This window comes from Salvia splendens, chromosome 20, assembly GCF_004379255.2.
Source record: "Salvia splendens isolate huo1 chromosome 20, SspV2, whole genome shotgun sequence".
Taxonomy (NCBI): Eukaryota; Viridiplantae; Streptophyta; class Magnoliopsida; order Lamiales; family Lamiaceae; genus Salvia; species Salvia splendens.
The window spans coordinates 7,765,073-7,787,859 of record NC_056051.1 but is presented as its reverse complement, the minus strand read 5'-3'; the positions used below and the strand labels follow the sequence as shown (position 1 = coordinate 7,787,859).

Here is a 22,787-nt window from a genome sequence, read left to right as displayed (position 1 = left end):
GTAGATTTCATCCTTGGTCTAGTTACAATCCACACACAAGCTATACTCATGTAAGTTTGCAACTCATATCAATTGATTGCATTGTCAAATGGGTAGATTACTTCTTGTTGTTGAAATTTTTTAATCTATAAAGTATACATAGTCACATAATGAAATATGTTTATTTTATGTATTAGGTTGTGCGATCAAATATAATGAAAAATATCGTTTCATGGGTCAAAAAGGCTGAGACAAGGTTGTAATTGTCACTGAAAATGGATAATATAGAGTTATTGCATTGTAAAGTTTATTGCCAACTCTAAAAACAGAAGTTCGATATAATTTTTGATTCTCATAAATCGTCGATACGATCGGTCGATCACTTAATTCCACTTAAATCCGCTATTATCGGACAATGTGTATATATACATTAAGCTGCATTGGACTCGGCCAGTGGCCAGTCTTCCATAGGGAAATAAAGGACAAGTTGACAAATTTATGATCTAAAATCATTTAATTTAATGCAAAAGTTGGGTAATTTTTTGTTGGTTAAGTTTTTATGTCAACTAGCTACCTAATTAGGGATTTTCCCATATAGCTTTGGATGATAAAATGTGATGGGTTATTAATAAAATCATAAAATTGGACTTGTTTTTACTAGTTAGCAAATAAACTAAACCGATTAACATTAAAATAATTAACCCAAACCAAATTTAATATCCAATCCAACCATATCCAGGCATCGATCACTAAAGAAAAATTTTATGTATGAATATTTGATAAGTTTATTCTTTTCTAACAAAGTAAATTTTTTACTAACAATACTTAAATTACTTTTTAAAATAAATCTTCAATACTTTTACCAATTTTATTAAAACTTCTGTAATTGACAGTATATTTTTATATATTTTGATAGTACAAATTTTCAACTAATTAAGACTAGTAACATAAATACGAAAAATACATGAAATAGTAAATTTTGCGAATTTTAATTCCATTCAAGTTGTGATAATACCCCACAGAGTGTGAAACATAAACCCAATATTTGCCCAATTTTCTTTCTCAATCCCTAAAATCTCTGAAATTGCTCTCAAATATCAAGCTGGTAGATTGGATCGACGGAGGACCTGAGGTTTTTGACACAAATCGAACTTCTGCTAATGTTTTTCTCTTGAGATCTGAAATTCCGGGAAATCGAATCAAGTGGGGTTGAGAAGAATTTCTGCATTTCTATCCAAATTTTATTTTTTAAGGTTTTCTTGATATAGATCCGGAGGCGATGAGCTCCGCCGTCAAATTGTTCTTCGTCTTCGTATTGTCGTTCGCGTTCTTCGTCGCCTCATCTCTGGCCAAGGTGATTGAATTGCTAATGAAGCCATTTCAACTTTATTTATGCTTTAATATACTGTTGATTTGATTTCATTAGATTACTCTCTGTGCGGATTTTTTTTGCTGTTATGTTGTCCATTTGAATGATAACAGTGTAGCTCACCTTGAAATGTGATATCTGTAGGCTTTAATCAGTGTAGATGATGCTTTGCATTTTAGTCCTTTATGTCTGAATGTAAAAAGTCTTTAGTTTTTTTACATTTTTAGTGGGGATTTTAAGATCTTGTTTGTATGCCTTGAATTTGTTTCCTAATTGGGATAGGATTATGTTTCCGAATTAGGATAGGTCTCATGTGTGCCTATTTATATGGGAGTAGAGCACATAATTCTATGATCGTGATCTTAGATCTGAAATCTGTAACTACAGTCATAATACAATTTCTTCTCCGTTCTTGCCCGTGGATGTAGCCAATTGGTGAACCACGTAAATTCTGTGTCTCTTTACGTTCTTTCGTTTGTCGATTACACAATTGCTCTATTCTGCCATAACAGATCTATTATAGGAATTGATTATCTATTATGATAATTTAGTGCAAATAGCATCTCTTGCATTTTGAGTTCTGATTTTGGGAGACATTTCTATGTTATCTGCAGTATCAGGATGGTGAAGCTGTTACCTTATGGGTAAACAAGGTTGGCCCTTATAACAATCCTCAAGAAACCTACAACTATTACAGCCTCCCGTTTTGCCGCCCAAAGGGCAAACCAGGTCATAAGTGGGGTGGCCTTGGGGAGGTGCTTGGAGGGAATGAGCTTATTGATAGCCAAATTGAAATAAAATTTAAGAGTAATATTTCAGTTATGGCATTTCCCTTTAGTTTTTTTATTTTTCCAGCATGTGCACTTTAGCTGTTACACGCTGTTTATCTTTCCACAGGAGATGTGGAGAAAACTACAATTTGTGAAATTGAGCTGGAAGCCACGAAGGTTAAACAGTTTAAGGATGCAATTGATAATTCATACTGGTTTGAGTTTTTCATGGGTATGCCTGTCATGATTATTGCCTCTAATACTGCAGAATTATTGCGCTTTCTTAAGTTCTGGTCCCTTTCTAACTTGAGTTTTCTGCATGTATGGGTGGCTCATTTGATCAGATGATTTGCCGTTATGGGGTATGCTATTTGTATTTATATTAATTTTACATGCAAGGGATTATGTATGATTTTGAATGATTGGCCAATCCTTTCATAAAGGTTTTGTTGGTGAGGCGCTCCCTGACAGAACCCATGATAATAGACATGTGCTCTTAACACACAAGAATCTTGTGATTAACTACAATGAGAACCAGGTAGACTCTTTTTTCTGTTTTTTCTACACATGTAGTATTATTCTATTTCTGCAAAACTAACTAGCTTCTTCATTTTTGTGACTGATACTTCTGTTTGCAGATCATTCATGTAAATCTTACCCAAGAAAATGCTCAGCCACTTGAAGAGGGTCGAGTATTGGAAATGACATACTCTGTTAAATGGGTTCCAACTAATATTTCATTTGCACGTCGTTTTGATGTCTATCTGGACTACCCTTTCTTTGAGCACCAGGTGATTTGCTTAAAGACCGCAAGTTTTTCTGAGATGTTTCCTTTTGTACCTTTTACTTATCCATGATGTCATTGGGAAGTTTCACATTTTACTCCATATAAAAATTGTCTCAAAAGATTATAAAAATAAGTGTTAAGTTACTGTGAGGTTACTTTGAATTAGTAGTTTAGTGACTTTTTGCATCAAACTATTCTTGTCAGTCATCACCTAATATAAGAGTTGTGATTTGCAGATTCACTGGTTCTCTGTCTTCAATTCTTTTATGATGGTAATTTTTCTTACTGGGTTGGTCTCAATGATATTAATGCGCACTCTCCGGAACGACTATGCTAAATACGCCCGGGAAGATGATGATCTGGAGTCACTGGTAATATTATCTATTTACATGTCTTTCATTAGTGAAATTTCTGCCTTAACAGTATTTGGTAATATTGTACAGCTCGTGCAAGACATGTGTTTAAAATGTATTTATTAGCAATCTGTTAAAGGTTATTTTAATTAATCCAATTCATGTCCTGTACCTTTTGATCCATAGGAACGGGATGTAAATGAAGAATCGGGTTGGAAACTTGTCCATGGTGATGTGTTTCGGCCTACCCAAAGTCTGGCCCTACTTTCAGCTGTTGTTGGCACTGGTGCCCAGCTTTCAACACTTGTGCTTCTTGTCATCATATTAGCAATTGTCGGAATGTTGTACATAGGGTAAGTGAGTACCACATATAACTTACTTAATATTAGTGCACTATAATGAAGCCAGCTGATTAACTTAACCTGTTGAGCCAAATTATGCAAGGAAGGACCCAGGATCTTAGAAAAGCATGGTTTGGAAAATTTGGCATCCATGCTTCGGGGCATAAAGAGGAACCAGAAAACACAATTTGAATAATGTGGTTTTATGTTTCACTAATTATGCACATATACCGTTTCTTAATGCATTTGAAGTTCATCTCCTTTGTTTACATAATTTCTTTTGCATGGCTTCATAATTAGGTCCTAATTTTGTTAGTTTGCCCGTTTGTTGTTCCTTAATGCCCTTAGGAGCTCCTGGCGCCCCAAAACACGCCGTCTCACTATAAGTACTTCCTTTTTTTATTGTTGTGTGTTTCAGGAGAGGAGCAATTGTCACAACATTTATTGTATGCTACGCATTTACGTCATTTATTGCTGGTTATGTGAGTGGTGGCATGTATTCCCGCCATGGTGGTATGTCATCACTTTAACCTCTTCCTAGCAAAAATAAACATATTCATCGTTTGCCAATAACTTTATGTGTTGGCTATGTTAGGTAAAAGTTGGATAAAGTCCATGATCCTCACAGCATCACTTTTCCCATTCTTGTGTTTTGGCATTGGTCTGATATTGAACACGGTTGCCATATTCTATGGTTCTCTAGCGGCCATTCCCTTTGGTACTATGGTCGTTGTTTTTGTCATATGGGCATTTATTTCTTTTCCTCTGGCGCTTCTTGGAACTGTTGTTGGAAGAAACTGGAGTGGTGCTCCTAACAATCCTTGCCGAGTTAAGACAATCCCTCGTCCAATTCCAGAGAAGAAGTGGTATCTCACACCTTCTATCATCTCTCTAATGGGAGGTCTACTGCCCTTCGGAAGCATTTTCATTGAAATGTATTTCGTCTTCACATCCTTCTGGAATTACAAGGTATATCCATATTGTATGTTGTCAGCTGGTATCTCTTCCTTGAGAATCGTGAATAACTTTCTGTCTAGATCCATTATTTTTCTTTCTGGTTGCTGTCCTAAGGTCATGTCACTCGGCTTTTCAATGCTTAGTTTCTCTGTCGACCTATAAGGCTATAGCCTATAATTGGCAGGAACGAGTTGTTGAGATTTATTCTTGATCATATTAAATTTCTGCTATATAATGCCTCTCTTCCAAGGTTTCAGCTATAATTCATTTACTAGTCTGATATAATGGGATCATCTTGTTTGGTTATGTACGTCGCTGTCTATCTGCTGCTGAAACCATCCTAATCCGGTTTGCCACTGGCAGGTCTACTATGTGTATGGCTTCATGCTGCTCGTATTTGTGATTCTGATCATTGTCACCGTCTGTGTAACAATTGTGGGGACATATTTCCTACTGAATGCCGAGAACTATCACTGGCAGTGGACTTCGTTCTTCTCCGCCGCATCCACTGCGCTCTACGTCTTTGTCTATTCCGTGTACTACTACTATGTCAAGACGAAGATGTCCGGTTTCTTCCAAACCAGCTTCTACTTCGGGTACACCTTGATGTTCTGCCTCGGTCTAGGAATATTATGCGGTAAGTTCCCCTCCCCTGCACTGCGCTTCCACACACACAACAGCCACCCTCGTTTTCTAATCAGCTTGCTTATCTCAGGTGCTGTCGGGTATCTGGGCTCAAACCTGTTTGTGAGGAGAATCTACAGAAACATCAAGTGTGACTGAGCTCCGGCTATATACAGCTACCCATACATTAGTTTACGCGAAACCAGAGATGATGAAAATTCAACAGTTGTGGAGGAAGTTGGGGGATTTTTTTGCAGCAGGGGATGAATTGCTAGGTGAGAGTTTTGTCCTACTACTACTACTACTACTACAAATGTTTGTAGATTGTATAATTTTTGGTGGCATATGCCATTCATACTACTCTCTCATTTCTATTAATGTAGACACTTGTTCAATGTCAAAGACTTATACTGAGGGCTAACCATTTCATTAAGAAGCATCTTGATTAAAATGGATTACGGTAGACACTGTTGGTATACCAATTAAAAACCACTCTCAATAATGTTTATGTATCATTTCATATTATTTGATGTTATTTGAAATTGGGTTTTGTCACATCGTAAATTGGATCACATCAACCAAAATATGGCCCAATTTGTGGTACATATGTATGCTTAATATGTTTGTATACGAACATGACTACACATATTTAACACTCTAGCTATTTATTACTTCAAAAGTAAACATCAGCAATTAAAACATAACTGTGCAAGTCGCAAGGCACGGTCACGAGCTACATGTCGGCGCGTTCAGACGCTGCCCTAGGTAGACAAGGTGCCAGGTCAGCGACACGAGAGTTAGAGCATTGAGGAAAGATGAGTATGAGTTCAGCCTCTCCAGATTTCGGCTCAAATGGATTATTTCAGACCTAGCCGCAGCTTCTGCACTAGTCGGGCCTCTGCCTGGTGTCTCAACAGCAGAGTCGCCGGCCTTCCTGATTGGTTCGACCAGACCACGTGTGCCTCCTTTCCGGCGCCTTCTTCCTTATCCTTGTTCATTTTCTCAAGCATCACCTGAAATGGCCGATTTCAAACAATGCAACCAATGCAATGTGACATACACCTAAATAATTCCTAACAGTCCAACTCAAGACAATAACATAGCAATCAAGAAATAATCAAACTAACTACATGTAACCAAAACAAATCAAATATAACCACCACAATGCATAATGTGACAAACCTTAGTTGCTTGAGGCTCCAGCCACATCAAATTCACCAAGATCATCCCCAACGCCGCCAAATGCTTGAGGTTCATCCCTTGCAACACCGCTCCCTCCCCCGCCTCGCCAAATGCCCCAACAAAGCCATCCCCACACAACACCCCATCCCCTTGAAACACACAGGACACATCTTGCTCTGCACCACCGCAAACTGCCTTCTCGGCACCGCCCCCGCCAGCACGTAGCTCGATGCAAACGTCATCCACACGCACATCCCATACGCCACCGCAAACCCCATCATATGCACCCTCTCCCTCGCCGCCACCTCACCCCGTGGCCTTACAATCTCCCTCAATCCCTTCCCACCCTTCTCCTTACCTTCTATAAACTTCTCTTTGCAGCCTCATTACCTTCTAGAACCTTCTCTTTCGCCTACTCCTCTGCCCCCTTCGCGGCCTCATTACCTTCTACAAATTTCTCTTTCACCTTCTCCTTTCCTTCTAGAAACTTCTCTTTCACTCCCTCCGCCGCCCCTTCGGCCTTCTCCTTACCTTCTAGAAGCTTCTCTTCCGCCTTCTCCTTACCTTCTAGAAACTTCTCTTTAGCGGCCTGCTTACCTTCTAGAAACTTCTCCTTCACCTCCTCCGCTGCCTCGGCCGTCTTCGCGAAGGCCAAGGCGAGCTTGTGCTTGTACTTGCCACAGGCGTCGCAAACGAGCTCTCTAGGCCAGAATTTGCTCTGAACATTCTCACCATCTTGGATTTTTCCAACTAAATCACCCATTTCATCAACAACAGAAGAGGAAGCCTCCTTCACTTTCTTCACCAAATTATCGGAAATGTTTTCATCAGGTTTGTCCTGCGGAGAGATCAAAACCTTGGTGTTGCCGTCGTCTTTCTCGTACTCGACCACCACGACTCTGCGGCCTTCCTTCACAATCACATCTTCTTCTCTCGGGTTAGGGCTTTGTGCGGTTGCTAGCGAGGTTAGGACAAGACATAATGCAAAAAATTTCATTCTCCTTGTCTGATTTCCGGATACGAAATTGTTCTAGTTTTGATAGATTGATATATTGAATTGATCGGTTTGAATTGGTATTTAAGTTTAGAGGAAAAGTTGGGAGTTGCTACACGTGGCGTTGTGCATGTTGTTGCAGAAACCTACGCGGCAGTTTTTGTGTTATCCATTTCTGTCGGCGGCGGTTGGTTGTACGGCGGTTTGTGGCGGTTATCGACTAAAATAAAGGTCTCGCTTGATTAGTAAAATATGTTTTCGCTGATTTTATGATGAATTCAAGGGCATACTTTATAAATAAATAATGGGATAAAAACGAATGAAATGGTAAATGTATATTACTAATAAAATGTGATATTAGTTCAGTCTATTATATTATATATTAGGCTGAAAATAAAGTTGAATGAACATGTCGAAATAAAATTAATGTAGGTGTGTGGCCCAATTGGCCAATTCCTATCTGATTTCAATCCCAAATAACCAACAAAAAAAACAACTCATGTGCATTGTCCACTAACATTTCCAATTTTGGGACAAGGGTTTCTCCCAAAATCAAATCTTTTCATCTGGGTCATCTCAACAATTAATATTTCATGGTAAAGTTTTGATCGATCTTGGTAGTAATTTTATGTTCTTTGGATTTAAATGGTGTGCGAAGGGATAGATGATTTTGTTTGATTAATAAAAGAAATCTATATTTCTCTAACTTTCGTATTACTATTGTTTTGGTGAAATGGATCAGATGGCTGATGTTAATGCACAAATAGAAGAATTGTGTATGGAGAAAAAGCGCATTAGGAACCCTCTTGTTCCTATTGGTAAATCTTTCTCGCTTCTCTTAATTACTATACTCTTTTTTTATTTTTGTAGTTTTGTTTTTTTGAGTTAAGTGGAAAAACATGAAGTAGAGAATGTTATGTTTCCATTATAGGAAACATGTCCCTTTAAGTGGAACATCTCAGAAAGAAATCCGAGGCTCTTGACATGAGTATATGTTTATGTAAGGATTTCTTGCTTGCTTATGATGAACAATGGTTAAGTGTTTTTAGGGGAAAAGTGGTGAGTCATGTTACTAGAAATGAAAAGTGCCAAATCTTTGTGTATGTTCCAAAATGAAAAAAACATGACTATTGGTTATTTGGATGGGGGAGTGTTAGAATTGGAAGCATCGTCCCCTTAAAAGGCCTTATAAGAGGAGTGGGTACTCCGGACTTATATTTAGAAGCAATATCTTTACCAAGTCAATGTGAGATAGAAAGGGTGTCTTCGACATAATATAAGACACGATGTTAAGAGTTGTCCTAAGAATTTCTTTGCTAGAAAAGGTAGTAAGATTGTTGTTTCTCACTTTCTTGTTAAATCACTTGACCAGTGCTTCACTTGAATATGTTGCATTGGAGTAATATAAGAGACATTGTTGGAGTTGTCCCAAGCATTTAATTTCCTCAATATCCAATTGATCGATGCTAGTTCTATCAATATATTCATGCTGAAATAATAGAAGATGCGTCCGTGCTTTGAAAGGCTTCCGTTTTGCTAGGTGCGTTGATGACAGCAGGAGTGCTCACAGCCGGTCTGATTAGTTTCAGACGGGGGAATTCTGTTCTGGGACAGAAGCTAATGAGGGCTCGTGTGGTCGTTCAAGGTGCCACCGTTGCCTTAATGGTTGGCACGGCTTGTTACTATGGGGAGAAGTTTTGAACATACAACGCTGCCACCGTCCTTTTGTTCGTCTTAGATAGAAGAATTTGCAAATGAACTTGTTTGTGTTTGCAGTGAACATTATGCTGAGAAAAGTCTTGCAGTTTCTCTATGTGTCTGTTTCCTTTCAATACATTTGTTGTAGATTCCTTTGTTATTTTGTCAATTTGTAGCCGCTACATGCAGTGGCATCTAAATGCTAATCAAATATAAGGCCATCGGTTAACACATTCAAAATGAGACCGGAGCATGAGAATTGGGTGGAGAGGGAGAGACCGGGGCGTGGGATATTGTCTGGCCCCTAGCCACTGTGTTATGATTTAAGGTTTGAATTGAAAATTTTAGTAACATAATTTGAATTTAAAATGAGATTCGGTTGTGATCATCGATAAAGATAAGAATGCGAGCAAATTGAATAAAAAAACCGAAGACGAAATCCCTAGACATGTGTGAGGTATATTGGCAACAAAAAGGCATATGATGGGGGCTCCCTCATTCCAACAAACGAAAATTTGGAATAATTGATGTAAGGGCATCCGCATTAGTGCGGATGTCCCCGCGGACATCCCAAAAATACCTCCTGCCATGTCATACGGACTTCCCACTGCACAGTGGCGGACATCCCGACGGACTTCCCACATTAAAAAAAATCACAAATTCACCAATTTAACAATTTACGGAAGAAAAATTCGAAACAAATACGGAATAAAAATTTCATTAATTAAAAAAAAACAAAAGTACATTTCACCAAAATAAAAAAAAATACATTTCAACAATTAAAAACTCCATCAACGACGACCCCTCCGCTGCCATACTTCTTCAATTATATCGTTCTGGAGTCAAACATAGGCTTATTTTTGGCGCATGTCGGCTAATGCACGGACTCGCTCGACATCGTCATGGGGTATCCCCATGCGTACATTGCCAGTGGCCACGCCGTGGCTTGGACCCGCAGCCGTAGCATCATCGTTGGCCCAATCGGTCAACGCTGGGCCTTCATCTTCGACAATCATGTTGTGCATGATAATACATGCGTACATGGTGTCGGCGATGCTGTCAACATGCCACAGCCGTGATGGACCCTTTACTACCGCCCATCGAGACTGGAGCACACCAAATGTCCGTTCCACATCCTTGCACGCTGCCTCCTGACGTTGCGCAAAGTATATCTTCTTTTCATCCGTTGGTCATCTGATCATCTTCACAAAGAGGGCCACATCGGGTATATCCCATCCGCCAAATAATAGCCCATACTGTGCTAGTTGCCGTTGGCAACGAAACTGGCGGCCGGACCGATGCCCATGCACTGGTCGTTGAAGAGGGGCGACGACTGGAGGACGTTGATGTCGTTGTTAGACCCGGCTACTCCAAAATAGGCATGCCAAATCCACAGCCGGTAGTCAGCTACTGCTTCAAGGATCATCGTGTGATTCTTGGCCTTGAAACCAGTAGTGTACATCCCTTTCCAGGCAACGGGGCAGTTCTTCCATTCCCAATGCATACAATCTATGCTGCCTAACATCCCCGGAAACCCGTGCTGATTCCCGTGCCTGACAATCTTCGGGGGTAGGCTTCCGAAGATACCTATCCCCGAATATCTCCCTAACGCCCTGACAAAAATACTTCAGGCAGTCGCGGGGAGTCGTCTTGCCGATGTGGAGGTACTTGTCGAACATGTCGGCCTGAAGCGCGCGAAAGCTGATAGACATGTGTTCGTGTTCTATTGTTCTAGGTCGAGCCACTAAATCCAATGAATCCACTAGATCACTTGGTTTAGGAACTCAAGAGAATATAGAAGACTCAGTCGTTGGACACACACTTCTCGCGTTCAAAGATCCCTCAACCCGTTATACTATAGACTAGTATAGAGAAGTAGGGGTCGATCCCACGAAGATGGATACGTAGGAGAGCATCTAAGGAACTTGGGATTAGAAAACGGCTGTTGCCACACAAATTTGGGTTGAGGTTTAACTACCACTAGACTTAGTCACGAAATTAACCTCTAGACCTAGGAAACTGTAAACATCATGCTGACATCGAACGACCTTGTGGCAACAAAATAACTAACTAGCTTACTAGACCGAGCAAACGACTTCCTAATATCTCTAAACAGAAAGCAGGTAAACAGTGGGGGACCATATTCTAGAAACAGAACGTACGAAATTAAATCTGCAACTAACTAACAAAGCATTTAACTAACAACGACATGTATCTTAGGAGCTGAATCAAACTCGAACATGAAGAAAACAGAGCACATATCTAGATTCAAACAGAATATAGAAATTCGGACGTTGGAAACTTGCAAACAACCTGAAATAAAACAGATCTACAAATACTAGACGGAATGAAATGAAAGCACGAAAGCTAGGCATAAATCTCGATCACTCTGTTTCAGATCCAACGTCGGATGCTCAATCCACTCCGGATCCAAGCAGTCCGAACCCAACAACAACCAAAATCAGCTCCATAGTTCCCGATTCAACAAGATCTACTCCGATCAACACCAGATTCCAACGATTTCACCCAAACTCAGCAATCACAACAAACTCAGAATAATAAACATCCATAATCGAAATCGACATAAGCAGAGAAATTACGGAAAACAGAAATTTAATAACCAAAAGCAATTCAACCGCAAACAGGGCCGACCTTCGAACGGCGAAGCTCGGCGAAATTCATGACAGGAAGCTAAAAATGAAAGCGTTTAAATTGTATCTTCGCCCTCCTTGAGGACGGTGTTACCCAACTACTGTCTAGCAAACTATAACCCAGAACTACCATACGATTCCCTGATGAATACCCAAGTGTGTAGAAGTGAGTGAGCTATGAGCTACGATCTGTTAATGAGGTCTCCACCCAGCCCCTCCAGATTGCATGCTTTCTCCCTTATATAGGTGCAGACATAATCTTCTAGAAGCCTTCGTAGAAATCTCTGAGGCCGCTTGTTCCTCCCTCTCTGCAGCCTCCCGCACACGTGCGTGTATCATTCGCATCATGTGTTCATAATGCCCACCACCACTACTACCACCACCACTACCACTACCAGACATTACGGAAATATAAAAGAAATTTAGAGAGAGAGAAACTTGTTAAAACAAGTGGTGCGAATGAAATGAAATGCAACAAGACGTATTTGTAGAATTTTTTCAAAAAAAAATAATGTAAAAATCGGGAATTCCGCGCCGACGTCCGTGGGAGTCAACGCAATGGCGGACGTCGCGATGGACGTCAGCGGAAAGGCGCTGACATGCGGTGTCCATATCGAACGTCCGTATCCGCTGAACAGTTGCACAATGGAGGAAGTCCGTGCGGAAGTCCGCCATTGCGGATGCTCTAAGCAAAAGGATTTTGCACCTAAGTTGAAGGATTTGATTTTGGTTACTAATTTATAAATGAGAGCACCCACAACCGTGCTCTTGCCAGCGAGCACGGTTGTGGGCCCAACCCCACTTTTTCTGCCTGCTCTCTGGCAAGAGCACAACACCCACAGCTGTGCTCTTCCGCAAGGACGAGCACAATTCAATTTAAAATTCAACTAAACAAAAACATTTCCATAATATTAAAATTCATTAAAAAAACCTAAATAATATTACAAATGACCAATAAAATAAAAACGACATAATTAAAATCCTAAAAATTAAAAATTACATAATTAAAATACTAAAAATAAAAAAAACCACTACTCGTTGCCGAATTTCGCCCACATGTGTTTGATTAGGTCTTCTTGTAGCTCAATGTGGGTTCGGGTATCGCGCATTATGTGCCTTGTCTCGATCCTCTAGCCCATCGTCGTATGCACACCTCGGCGCGGGGGAGACCTCGCGGTTGAGCTTCCGTCTTCCGGCTTTCGACCTCACGTACACTTCTGCAACGGCGTGATACTTTGTCGACCGGCGGACAATGTGTTGACAATTCGCATAAACAAGCGCTTTGACATGCGAAAACGGCGCCTGAAGTAATCTGCCGGAAACCGCGGCTGGTCGGCAAAGTAGTCGGCAACGAGCCTTTCGTGGGCTCCCTCCCGGTCACGATGGATGTAGCGGTGAGTTGATCTAGTTCGTTGAGGAGGAGAAGCGGGGGTATTCGCCGCGACATATGCTTAGTAAGCGGCACGATGTTGTTCGTAGTATTCTTGTTCTTCGCGCTCCGCTTCCGCCATAAGATGGGTAAAATCCATTTGAGGTTTTGAGTGAGAGATGAAGGTGTAGATAGTATATATGAGGATTATGAATGAGAGATGATTTGATGTGATAAATGGATGATGAATGTGTGTATTTATAGATGATTTTGGGGAATAAAAAATTTAAAAAAATCAAAAAAATTCAGAAAAACGGGCAAAAAACGACCATATTTTTGGGATTTGGAAAATATTTTTTTTATTTTTATCGATTTTTAAAATTTAATACCGAATTAAAAAAAAATAAAAATATTCAAAGGCAATGGCAATCGCGTGCCGCCACGTCACCTGCTCGCTGGCACGGACCTGCTCGATGCATCGAGCAGCACCGTGCCAGCGGCGCGAGCGCAGCAGCGGACGACCTCCTCCGTGCCGCTAGCATGGACGGACGGACGGCGTCCATCCACCGTTGCAGTGGCACGGCGCAGCAGCGGACGACCTCCTCCGTGCCGCTGGCATGGACGGACGGCGTCACCGTTGCAGATGCTCTGATAGAGAAAGGTATAGCTTTGGTCAACCTCTCTCATGCCTAACAATCCACTACACCACTAATGGCCCTCCATAGTCACATCACACCTACATTAACTATGTGTGCATGCATCTAATGAAAAATAAAGTAATGAAAGTATAAATGCAAATAATGAATAGATGCACCAAAGTGGGATTTGGATGAAATACAATTCCCAAAACAATTGAATTCCAACAAGGACTCTATGAGTAATGGTATTGTCTATTGATTGTAGGCAAAAATATGTAGGTAGATTGTGTGGCATAAGTCAAAACAATGACCAATTATGTCATAGTTTTAATATTCTTTCTCAATTGTCCAATACAAAAAATTTCGTGATGCTACGCTTTTTAATATATCAACATAATTGTCCAATACAAAAAATTTCATGATGCTACGCTTTTTAATATATCAACATAATGTGTACATATATGCAAATTAAACACATAATTGATTAAATGTATTCATGATTTCGTTTAAATAGATGAATGTTTCGTTCACATACTTTTCGTTTGCCAAAAGCATACATAATTTCCCTAAAATTAGAAAATATGAAAAAATTGAGAAAAATGTCAAAATTATGATATAATTGGTTATGTTTAAAAGTTACAGGATAAACTTAATTTGACCAAACTTTACGACTTTTTTGGCTGTTTATCCTAAATTGTTTTAATCTTTCAATTCTCCATGCAATAACAAGAAATGACAAACACTAAAACCTCACTTTGTTGGAAGATCACAATAGCTTAAGAGCATGAATAACGCAAGGGGTCGGGCCGCATCTCGCGAGTCCCGGCCCGTCCCAAGCGTTGGAAGAGGTGGAGTCACGGCCCAGGCCGGTCCCGGGGCCGCATTTGCGGCTAGGTGACGGTCCCGCGTCCCGGCCTGGGCCGACGTTGGAGCTTCCGGGGCGAGGGGGTTCGGGCCGCAATTTCTGAATTTTTACATTTTGGAAGAGGAAGAAGAGGGAGGGGGAGAGGGAGGGGGAGAGGAAGAAGAAGGAGGAAGAGAGGGAGAGGGGCGACGTGGGCAGATTTGCATTTTTTATTTTTTTTTTGCATTTTTTTAATATCCTAATTTTTTTATATTTTTTAGGTTATAATTTATTGTATTTGTATTAAAAATGAAATTCTCGCGTTATAAATGAAATTTTTTGTGTTATAAATTTCCGGCAATTTTTATTTTACGTGTAAAATAGGTTGAAGTTGTGAATAGTGTCATTTATTAGTTGCGGCCCGGGTTGTGGCCTGCAGAGTTAGAGCAGTTGGGGCCTGGGCCGCAACTATAAAGGAATGATGACGTGGAGGGGACTTGGGGCCGGAAATGGGGACGGAGTTATTCATGCCCTAAAATACTTATTACTAGAAGATTACAACAACTAAAAGCACTTATTCAAAGGCATTTGAACTCTCTCAATTCCAATGTGAGATCTTGTTCTTTGATTGTTTTGGTAAGACCTGAGAGGTGTTTGAAAACAATCATTTTAATCATAAAGTTTGATCAACTTGTGATCAGTTCATACCATATGAAAATAGAAAATTAAATGATAAAATTTCTTTTTTTTTAATTATCTCATTAATATACTATAAATGACATATTTGGTAATTCTCAAACCTTTAATTAAACTATATGAAATAAAGGAAAATACAAAAAATATTTACAACTTTTAGGCCATCCGCAATGGGCGGACGATGGCACGCCCGATGGCGCGCATCGTCCGCGCCATTCATCGTCCGCCCCCACTGTGGGTGTGTGGCATAGGCCGCGGACGATAGTCGCGGCCTATGCTTCGGGCGCGACTTAAACCGCGGACGATAGCCATCGTCCGCGCCATCGTCCGCTCCATTGCGGACGTCGCGGACGATGGTCGCGGACGATGGCCATCGTCCGCGACATCGTCCTCCCCATTGTGAAGGCCGCGGACGATGGCACGCGGTTTCGTTTTTTATATAAATCTTGTTTCTCATTCAGTTGTGCATACGAACATATCGACTATCTCTCAACATATTCTCTCTCAACATCCAACGAAAATGAATCCCGGCGAAGACACCAATAGTTCTAGTTCGTCTGATTCCGGTCGTTCGATTGACGAAGCATTAGATGCAGTCGTTGAAGAGGCCATGGCGGCATGCTATTCGCAAATGCAGCGCGAGAAGGCGGCGGCTGCAGCGGCGGCTGAGCAAGTCCATCGTCCTATTCGACATAGGACGTATGTCCGACGCAACCACGAGGAAGCTCACAGGCGTTTGGTTGTAGACTATTTTGCCGATCAACCACGTTGGGGCCCGACTGTGTTCCGCCACCGGTTTCGAATGTCGAGGTACCTTTTTCTCAGCATTGTTTGTACATTGTCTTCACGTGAAGAATACTTCACGTTTCGGGAGGACGGCATCGGGAAACCCGGCCTTACACCATTGCAAAAGTGCACGACTGCTATTCGTCAGTTGGCATACGGCACCACGGCGGACCTTTTTGACGAGTACCTCCACTGTGGGGAGACTACAGGCCGCGAGTGTCTGAAGTACTTTTGTCGGGGGATAGTAGAGGCCAATGGCGACACATATTTGCGCAAGCCGACAGCCACTAATTGCCAGGGTCTGATGCAGATGCACGAGAGGGCGCACGGGTTTCCTGGGATGCTCGGGAGCATCGACTGTATGCACTGGCAGTGGAAGAACTGTCCGACGGCGTGGAGAGGCCAATTCACAAGTGGATACAAGGGCAGCCACCCGACGATGATTCTCAAAGCCGTCGCTGACTATCGGCTTTGGATCTGGCATGCTTACTTCGGCGTAGCCGGGTCGAACAACGACATCAACGTCCTCAACTCGTCCACCCTCTTCACCGACCAATGTAACGGCAACGGCCCGGCCATAGAGTTCACTGCCAACAGACGCCAATACCATATGGGGTACTACTTGGCCGACGGCATCTACCCACGGTGGCCAGTTTTCCTAAAGACGGTCAGCTGCCCAATTGGTGAGAAGAGGGTTTTATTTGCGCAAAAGCAAGAGGCGGCGCGGAAGGATGTAGAGCGGGCATTTGGGGTGCTCCAATCACGGTGGGCAATTGTGAAAGGGCCGGCTCGTTTCTGGTACAAGGAAGTCATCGCCGATGTCATATATGATTGCATAATCATGCACAACATGATAGTCGAGAGTGAAAGCGGAAGCATCACCGATTGGAATGACGACGACCGTGCATCTAGCTCTGCCGGCACATCGACCGAGACACCCGATAGAGGGTTACCACTGCAGGTGGAGAAGGAGGAGGATAAAAATGCTGACGTGGCGCTCCATAGGGTGAGCCTTAAGGCGCCCCACTACTGATGTTAAGGCACCCCACTGCTGATGGTCTTAGATTTAGTATAAGAAAATTAGTGGAATGATCCCTCTTTCCAAGCATTAGGCCATCCACAACGCTGTTCCTATACCGTTCCTAAACCGTTCCTTAAACTACTATTTGCGGGCCCCACTGTACTTTTTTACTCCATTCCTTAACTAAGGAACGTAACCTGCAACCCTCCGTTCCTTAACCGTTCCTTAACCGTTCCTTAAATTACTATTCATTCAATTTCATTTTTTATTTTTATTTCCAACTCAATTCAATTAAAACAAACACATTTTAATAAAATTAAAATAACATTACAACTTAAAATTCAAAAAAATAGAAAAAGACATAATTAAAATCCTAAAAAAATAAAAATTGACATAATTTAAAGTACAATTTTATAGAGACAACCAAGAATAAGTTTGTCTCACATCGAAAGTGGAACATAAAACATTCAAGTATGTCTCTATAAAATAGAGACAACCAAGAATGAGTTTGTCCCACATCGAAAGTGGAACATAAAACATTCAAGGTTGTCTCTATAAAATAGAGATAACCAAGAATGAGTTTGTCCCACATCGAAAGTGGAACATGAAACATTCAAGGATGTCTCTATAAAAGAGAGACAACCAAGAAAGAGTTTTTCCCACATCGAAAGTGGAACATAAAACATTCAAGGATGTCTCTATAAAATAGAGATAATCAAGAATGAGTTTGTCCCACATCGAAAGTGGAACATAAAATATTCAAGGATGTCTCTATAAAATAGAGACAACCAAGATGAGTTTGTCCCACATCGAAATTGAAACAAAAAACATTCAAGGATGTCTCTATAAAATAGAGATAACCAAGAATGAGTTTGTCCCACATCGAAAGTGGAACATGAAACATTCAAGGATGTCTCTATAAAAGAGAGACAACCAAGAATGAGCTTTTCCCACATCGAAAGTGGAACATAAAACATTCAAGGACGTCTCTATAAAATAGAGACAACCAAGATGAGTTTGTCCCACATCGAAAGTGAAACAAAAAACATTCAAGGATGTCTCTATAAAATAGAGATAACCAAGAATGAGTTTGTCCCACATCGAAAGTGGAACTTGAAACATTCAAGGATGTCTCTATAAAAGAGAGACAACCAAGAATGAGTTTTTCCCACATCGAAAGTGGAACATAAAACATTCAAGGATGTCTCTATAAAATAGAGATAATCAAGAATGAGTTTGTCCCACATCGAAAGTGGAACATAAAATATTCAAGGATGTCTCTATAAAATAGAGACAACCAAGATGAGTTTGTCCCACATCGAAAGTGGAACAAAAAACATTCAAGGATGTCTCTATAAAAGAGAGACAACCAAGAATGAGTTTCATAAATTCGCAAGCCCATCAAATATATATGGGCTAATACGAATTTCTAGTATTCATTTATTTGTAAAAATTGTTTTTAAATATAAAAAACTATTTTTATAAATAAAAATATTTTTTTTATTAAATTCGATTTTTTTAAAATAAAATCGAATTATTGCGTCACCGTGACGACGCCCACTCGCGGGGCAGCGAGTGGGTGTCACGCGTCGAATGGGAGGCCGCCACGTCGCCTCGGCGCGTGGCGGAACGTGTCGTGCCGCGTCTCGCGGGAACGGCACCCGGCTCGGCACCGGCACGGAATGGCGACGACACGGGCGGCTACAACGCGTGCCGCCGCGGTTCCGTTCCTCCGGAACGAAATAAGGCACCGCAACGGCACGCGTTGCGGATGCTCTTAGATCTTGACCGTGGATGAATGATGATGTATACTCTAGGTCATAGACAAGATCACCTCTCACTTCATTCATTCTTGTTTTCTTTATGACGCTATGATAATTCCAAGGTTTTCGGTCAGTTTTGTTTATACGACGACCTCGTTTTGTGGGGCCCACACACACCCTGAAACATGAACTCCCCAGTGGGCCCCCCATCCTCTGTCACAACCTCAAAGAGAAAGATGGAAAAAGCAAGTAGGCCCCTTGAGTCAGACGCACACACAGTCGTCGGCTGCTGCCCATCCCTTTCCTCATCATGCCATTCCAGAGCAGGCAACGCCCCTCTCTATCTCTCTCTCTCTCTCTCTCGTTAAAGATCTCATTTTTATTTGCTGCCCCCCTTCATCTCTGTCTCTTTCTCCTTGGCTATGGTAAAAGCTTCTTGGTTGGTAGGAAAAATGGTTTTCTTGCTTTGTTATTAGTGTTTTCTCCTCTTGACTTTTATCCGGGCCTTGTTATTTTAACATCACTTCACCTCTTTCAGAGAAAAGCTGAGACCTTGCAAAATCTCTCTCTCTCTCTCTCTCTCTCTCTCTCCAGCTTAGGTTTGTGGGAGATCTTGATATTGCTTTGTGTTGCAGAGAATGTGTAGTTCTGCTTAAGATTCTTGGCTTTTGGAACATGGGTTTTGTTCCTATGTTTTTGCTGCAAAAGCTTGCCATGTTAGATCCCAATTCTGTTTGGAGCTCTTTTTGACTTGGCTTTGAATGTTTTAAGGTTTTGGTGAAGTTATTCTTTGTTCTCTCTCAGATCTATGTAGTTCACTTTTTCAACAGTCTCTTTTTTAGATGTTTGTCAGTCTTTTTTTTTTTTCCAACTCTTGGGAAATGAGGGGGTTTTGTTGATGCTTTCTTTCCTTGGTCTCTTGTTTAATGTAGTTTGTGTTTGTGTTTGCTCTGTTTTTTACGATGCAATTCTTGAATTTTATGATTTAGTTTGAGGCTTATGACCACCTGCAAAATGTGGTTAATTTTGTGTATGTTGTTTGAAGGGTAACTAAATGTTTGTGTAGGTTTGGAATTGAAATTTCAGAGTGAAATTAGGATTTTTGTATAAAACTCTCAATTAGGGCTAAATAGTAGTAGTACTAGTTATGTTGTGCTCCCATCTTATGAGAAATCATCTTCTAACTGCGTGGATGTAGCTACACGAGCTACGGACCATCAAGTCGTATAGTACTAGTACTTGTTTTCGTGTAGATTGGGGAACTGAAATTGCCTTCAAGATTAATCTTGAATGAATTGGATTTTTACGAGAAAGAAGACGATTGATGGCTTTCTATTCATGCACTCTCGTTTCATGCTTTTCGAGATGCCTTTTGATGATATATAAATTGATGCATTGTGCAGGAATGGAGCTTCTTGCTAGAAATTCATAGAGAGTTGCGTGCATCTTCCATTGAAACACGACTATGTGTAAGTGGATATTCGAAAATGGGAGGGTGAAGACTATGGTATAATCTCAAACTTCTTAGTAGTGTGCTGCACAGAGGCATGGCTGACCTAAATGGGGAGACGACTGGTACAAATGCATCTCCGGAATGCAAGAAAATCGAAGATTGTGGTGCTCGTGATTATGAGGGCTCATACAATGTGGTGGCCTTGAAGAGGCTGTTTTCACCGTCAAGATTGTCGGGTGAACAAGGCTTTGAATCAGCGGATAGTGAGGGCCGACAGGGCTCGACACTGGCCTCTGAGTATAGCTCAAAATGCCACGAGGCTGATATGCAATCGTCGTCTGTTGGTGTTGGTTCTACGCAGGTGAAGAGTGAGATTAGCACGGAGACACTTTTAACCCCCGGGAGTGGGAGTCTTGAAATGGATATGACGAAGAAGAAGCAGAGGGATCATGTGGTTGGTGGTGAAGACGGGTTGAGTACGAATACGGTTGAGTCTTCATGTTCGAACTCTTTACCTGTCGTGGTTCCGGTATCCTTTTCCTACCAAAGCTATCAGGACACATCAAAGGAGGCTTACTTGTTTAGGAACTGTGGGAGCTCAATCGATAGTTCGAACTCTAAAGCCTTTGATCGCAGCCTGGAAGAGCCAGTGACTGCCAGTTCTGAGTCGGGCATATCTGCTCAAATCGCGAGCAAAGCTAGAAGAAACGCGAATGCTAGGAGTAGTACGAAAATTTTGTCGTTGGGTGGGAATCAATCTTCATCGATGATTAATAAACGAGAGAGCGAGACTCGTCATAGCTGGGATCTTGAGGCAGAAGTTCCGAAAGAGAGCGATGATGTGAAATGCGGCTCTAGAGAAACAACAACGAAGCATGGAATGTCAGGGGAAGGCGGGAGCGTAGTGGCAACGAAAGGGAAGACGGCCTCTGAGGTGATGGACAAGTACCATGATGAGATTCGGGTGAACGAATCTGCAGATTCGTCAATGGCTGAACAGGCTATGAAACCCGTTAAAGACGAGGATGACAAAGCTATTGCTGGATTTGATCTCAACGAAGACTTGAACGCGAGTGAGCTAAACGACTGTGTTCAGCCGGCTTTGCCTTTTGTGTCGTCTCACAGTGTGATACACGTCGTAGCAAAACCTGGAATACCAAGTGGTAGACGGCCTATGATGCCATTAAAATTCGAAGGGGGCCTAGGCTGGAAGGGTACTGCCCAAACAAGTGCTTTTCGTTCCACAAATCAGAGGCCAAAAGACCTCCAGGGTTTCACCGGAATCGACCTCAATGTAGCCGTTGAAGATGATATTGCTGCTTATGGGACTCCGACGGATCGTGCTTCGACTTTGCAAGACTCTCATCCAGAAGCTGACAGGAAGCAAGCCAAGAGCCCCTGGATCGATCTCAACTGCCTCTACAATGCAGCCGAAGAGTTTCCTCAGCCTTCAATCCAACCTATATTGGAAAGCTCTCCCTTGGTAAACTTGAACTTGGACACGGGGAGGTCCAACAACGGCCATTGGCTCGGCCAAGCTAGCCACTTCCCCAATCCAGGATCTCGTGATTTTAGTTTCAACAGGAACGTTTATTTGGCTGATTTGAATACCATACAGCATATGGCCAGCAACGGCCATACACTAATGGCTTCACCGCAGTTTCTCCAGCGAATGGAGCTCGTTCCACAACATACCCTACCATCCATCGTCAACCAGTCCAGATATTTCCACGAACATGGCTCATTGTACAACACCCCTCATCCGGGCCAATTTGTTCACGAGCAGATCAGTAGTAGCAAGATCGCAGCCAAACTCGAACCTAAGACAGAAGACCTCTTGTCAGCAAGCGGGAGCAAGAGCGAGTGGCCTAGGTATTTCCCGTTTCTTTCTAAAGAATCCCCGATGGGTGAACATATGATGAATCAAGAAGCCTGGTACGCGGCCTCCTTGAAACGGAAGGAGCCCGAGGGAGGGCTCGACTGCTTCCAGCTCGGCTACAAACAGCTAATCTGATTCGTTCTTACACGACTAATCGAGTATGCATATGGAGATTCAGCCATCAAGACCTTACTCAGCTATGTTTAGTAAGTTCATCATATTCCACAAATATAATTCCCTTCCACATTGCTGAACTTGTGTATGTAAAATTATGCTTTTTGTTTGAGCATAGTTGTAGAATACATTGATGATACCTTCAAGATTCATTTTTTATTCTACTGAATTCATTTCTTTAGTATATGCTTTCAAATATATGCAACTTCTCTATCTCAACCTAAAAGGGCCTTCAACAATTGCTTGCATGATTTGTTGGGCTAGTTTAGGATGGCTCTCTAGGGCTAGTTTAGTAGAGCTCTTTCGTAGTGGGCTCGTTGTGTTAAGAGATCATTTCCTGCCTCTCTTCATGTTGCTCTGTTGTTCTCTGCAGTCTTTAGATTTTATAAGTTATTATGATTTGCTTAGTGTTTTATATCGTAAGGAGTGTATATTGTGTGCCTTTTTCAGAGACGTGAC

General features: G+C 41.6%; 2 protein-coding genes, 1 long non-coding RNA gene and 1 pseudogene across 7 annotated transcripts; 3 read left to right on the top strand and 1 right to left on the bottom strand.

The window, feature by feature from the left end:
- Window positions 1-991: 991 nt before the first annotated feature.
- Window positions 992-5,582, top strand: LOC121782816 (transmembrane 9 superfamily member 1-like). Its single transcript, XM_042180776.1, has 12 exons — window positions 992-1,333; window positions 1,963-2,155; window positions 2,246-2,350; window positions 2,463-2,480; window positions 2,562-2,656; window positions 2,757-2,909; window positions 3,142-3,276; window positions 3,445-3,611; window positions 4,018-4,112; window positions 4,195-4,568; window positions 4,920-5,193; window positions 5,272-5,582. Exons 1-12 carry the CDS (start codon window positions 1,259-1,261, stop codon window positions 5,337-5,339), a joined length of 1,752 nt encoding a protein of 583 aa, XP_042036710.1. The 5' UTR covers window positions 992-1,258; the 3' UTR covers window positions 5,340-5,582.
- Window positions 5,583-5,684: 102 nt separating this feature from the next.
- LOC121781409 lies at window positions 5,685-7,576 on the bottom strand (annotated as a pseudogene).
- Window positions 7,577-7,902: 326 nt separating this feature from the next.
- On the top strand, window positions 7,903-9,031 carry LOC121782817. The gene is made up of 3 exons (XR_006046464.1): window positions 7,903-7,952; window positions 8,099-8,174; window positions 8,729-9,031. It is a non-coding gene; the product is annotated as an uncharacterized LOC121782817 (long non-coding RNA).
- Window positions 9,032-19,148: 10,117 nt separating this feature from the next.
- On the top strand, window positions 19,149-22,509 carry LOC121782151. Of its 5 annotated transcripts, XM_042179877.1 has the most exons (3): window positions 19,203-19,265; window positions 19,361-19,421; window positions 20,226-22,509. In XM_042179877.1, the coding sequence occupies exon 3, from the start codon at window positions 20,370-20,372 to the stop codon at window positions 22,287-22,289; it is 1,920 nt and encodes a 639-aa protein (XP_042035811.1). In that variant the 5' UTR covers window positions 19,203-19,265; window positions 19,361-19,421; window positions 20,226-20,369; the 3' UTR covers window positions 22,290-22,509. The 5 variants fall into 5 exon arrangements, with proteins under 5 accessions (XP_042035812.1, XP_042035813.1, XP_042035810.1 ...); XM_042179878.1 differs by lacking the exon at window positions 19,361-19,421 and having other exon boundaries at window positions 19,149-19,247; XM_042179879.1 differs by lacking the exon at window positions 19,361-19,421 and having other exon boundaries at window positions 19,151-19,265.
- The last annotated feature ends 278 nt before the right edge of the window (window positions 22,510-22,787 follow it).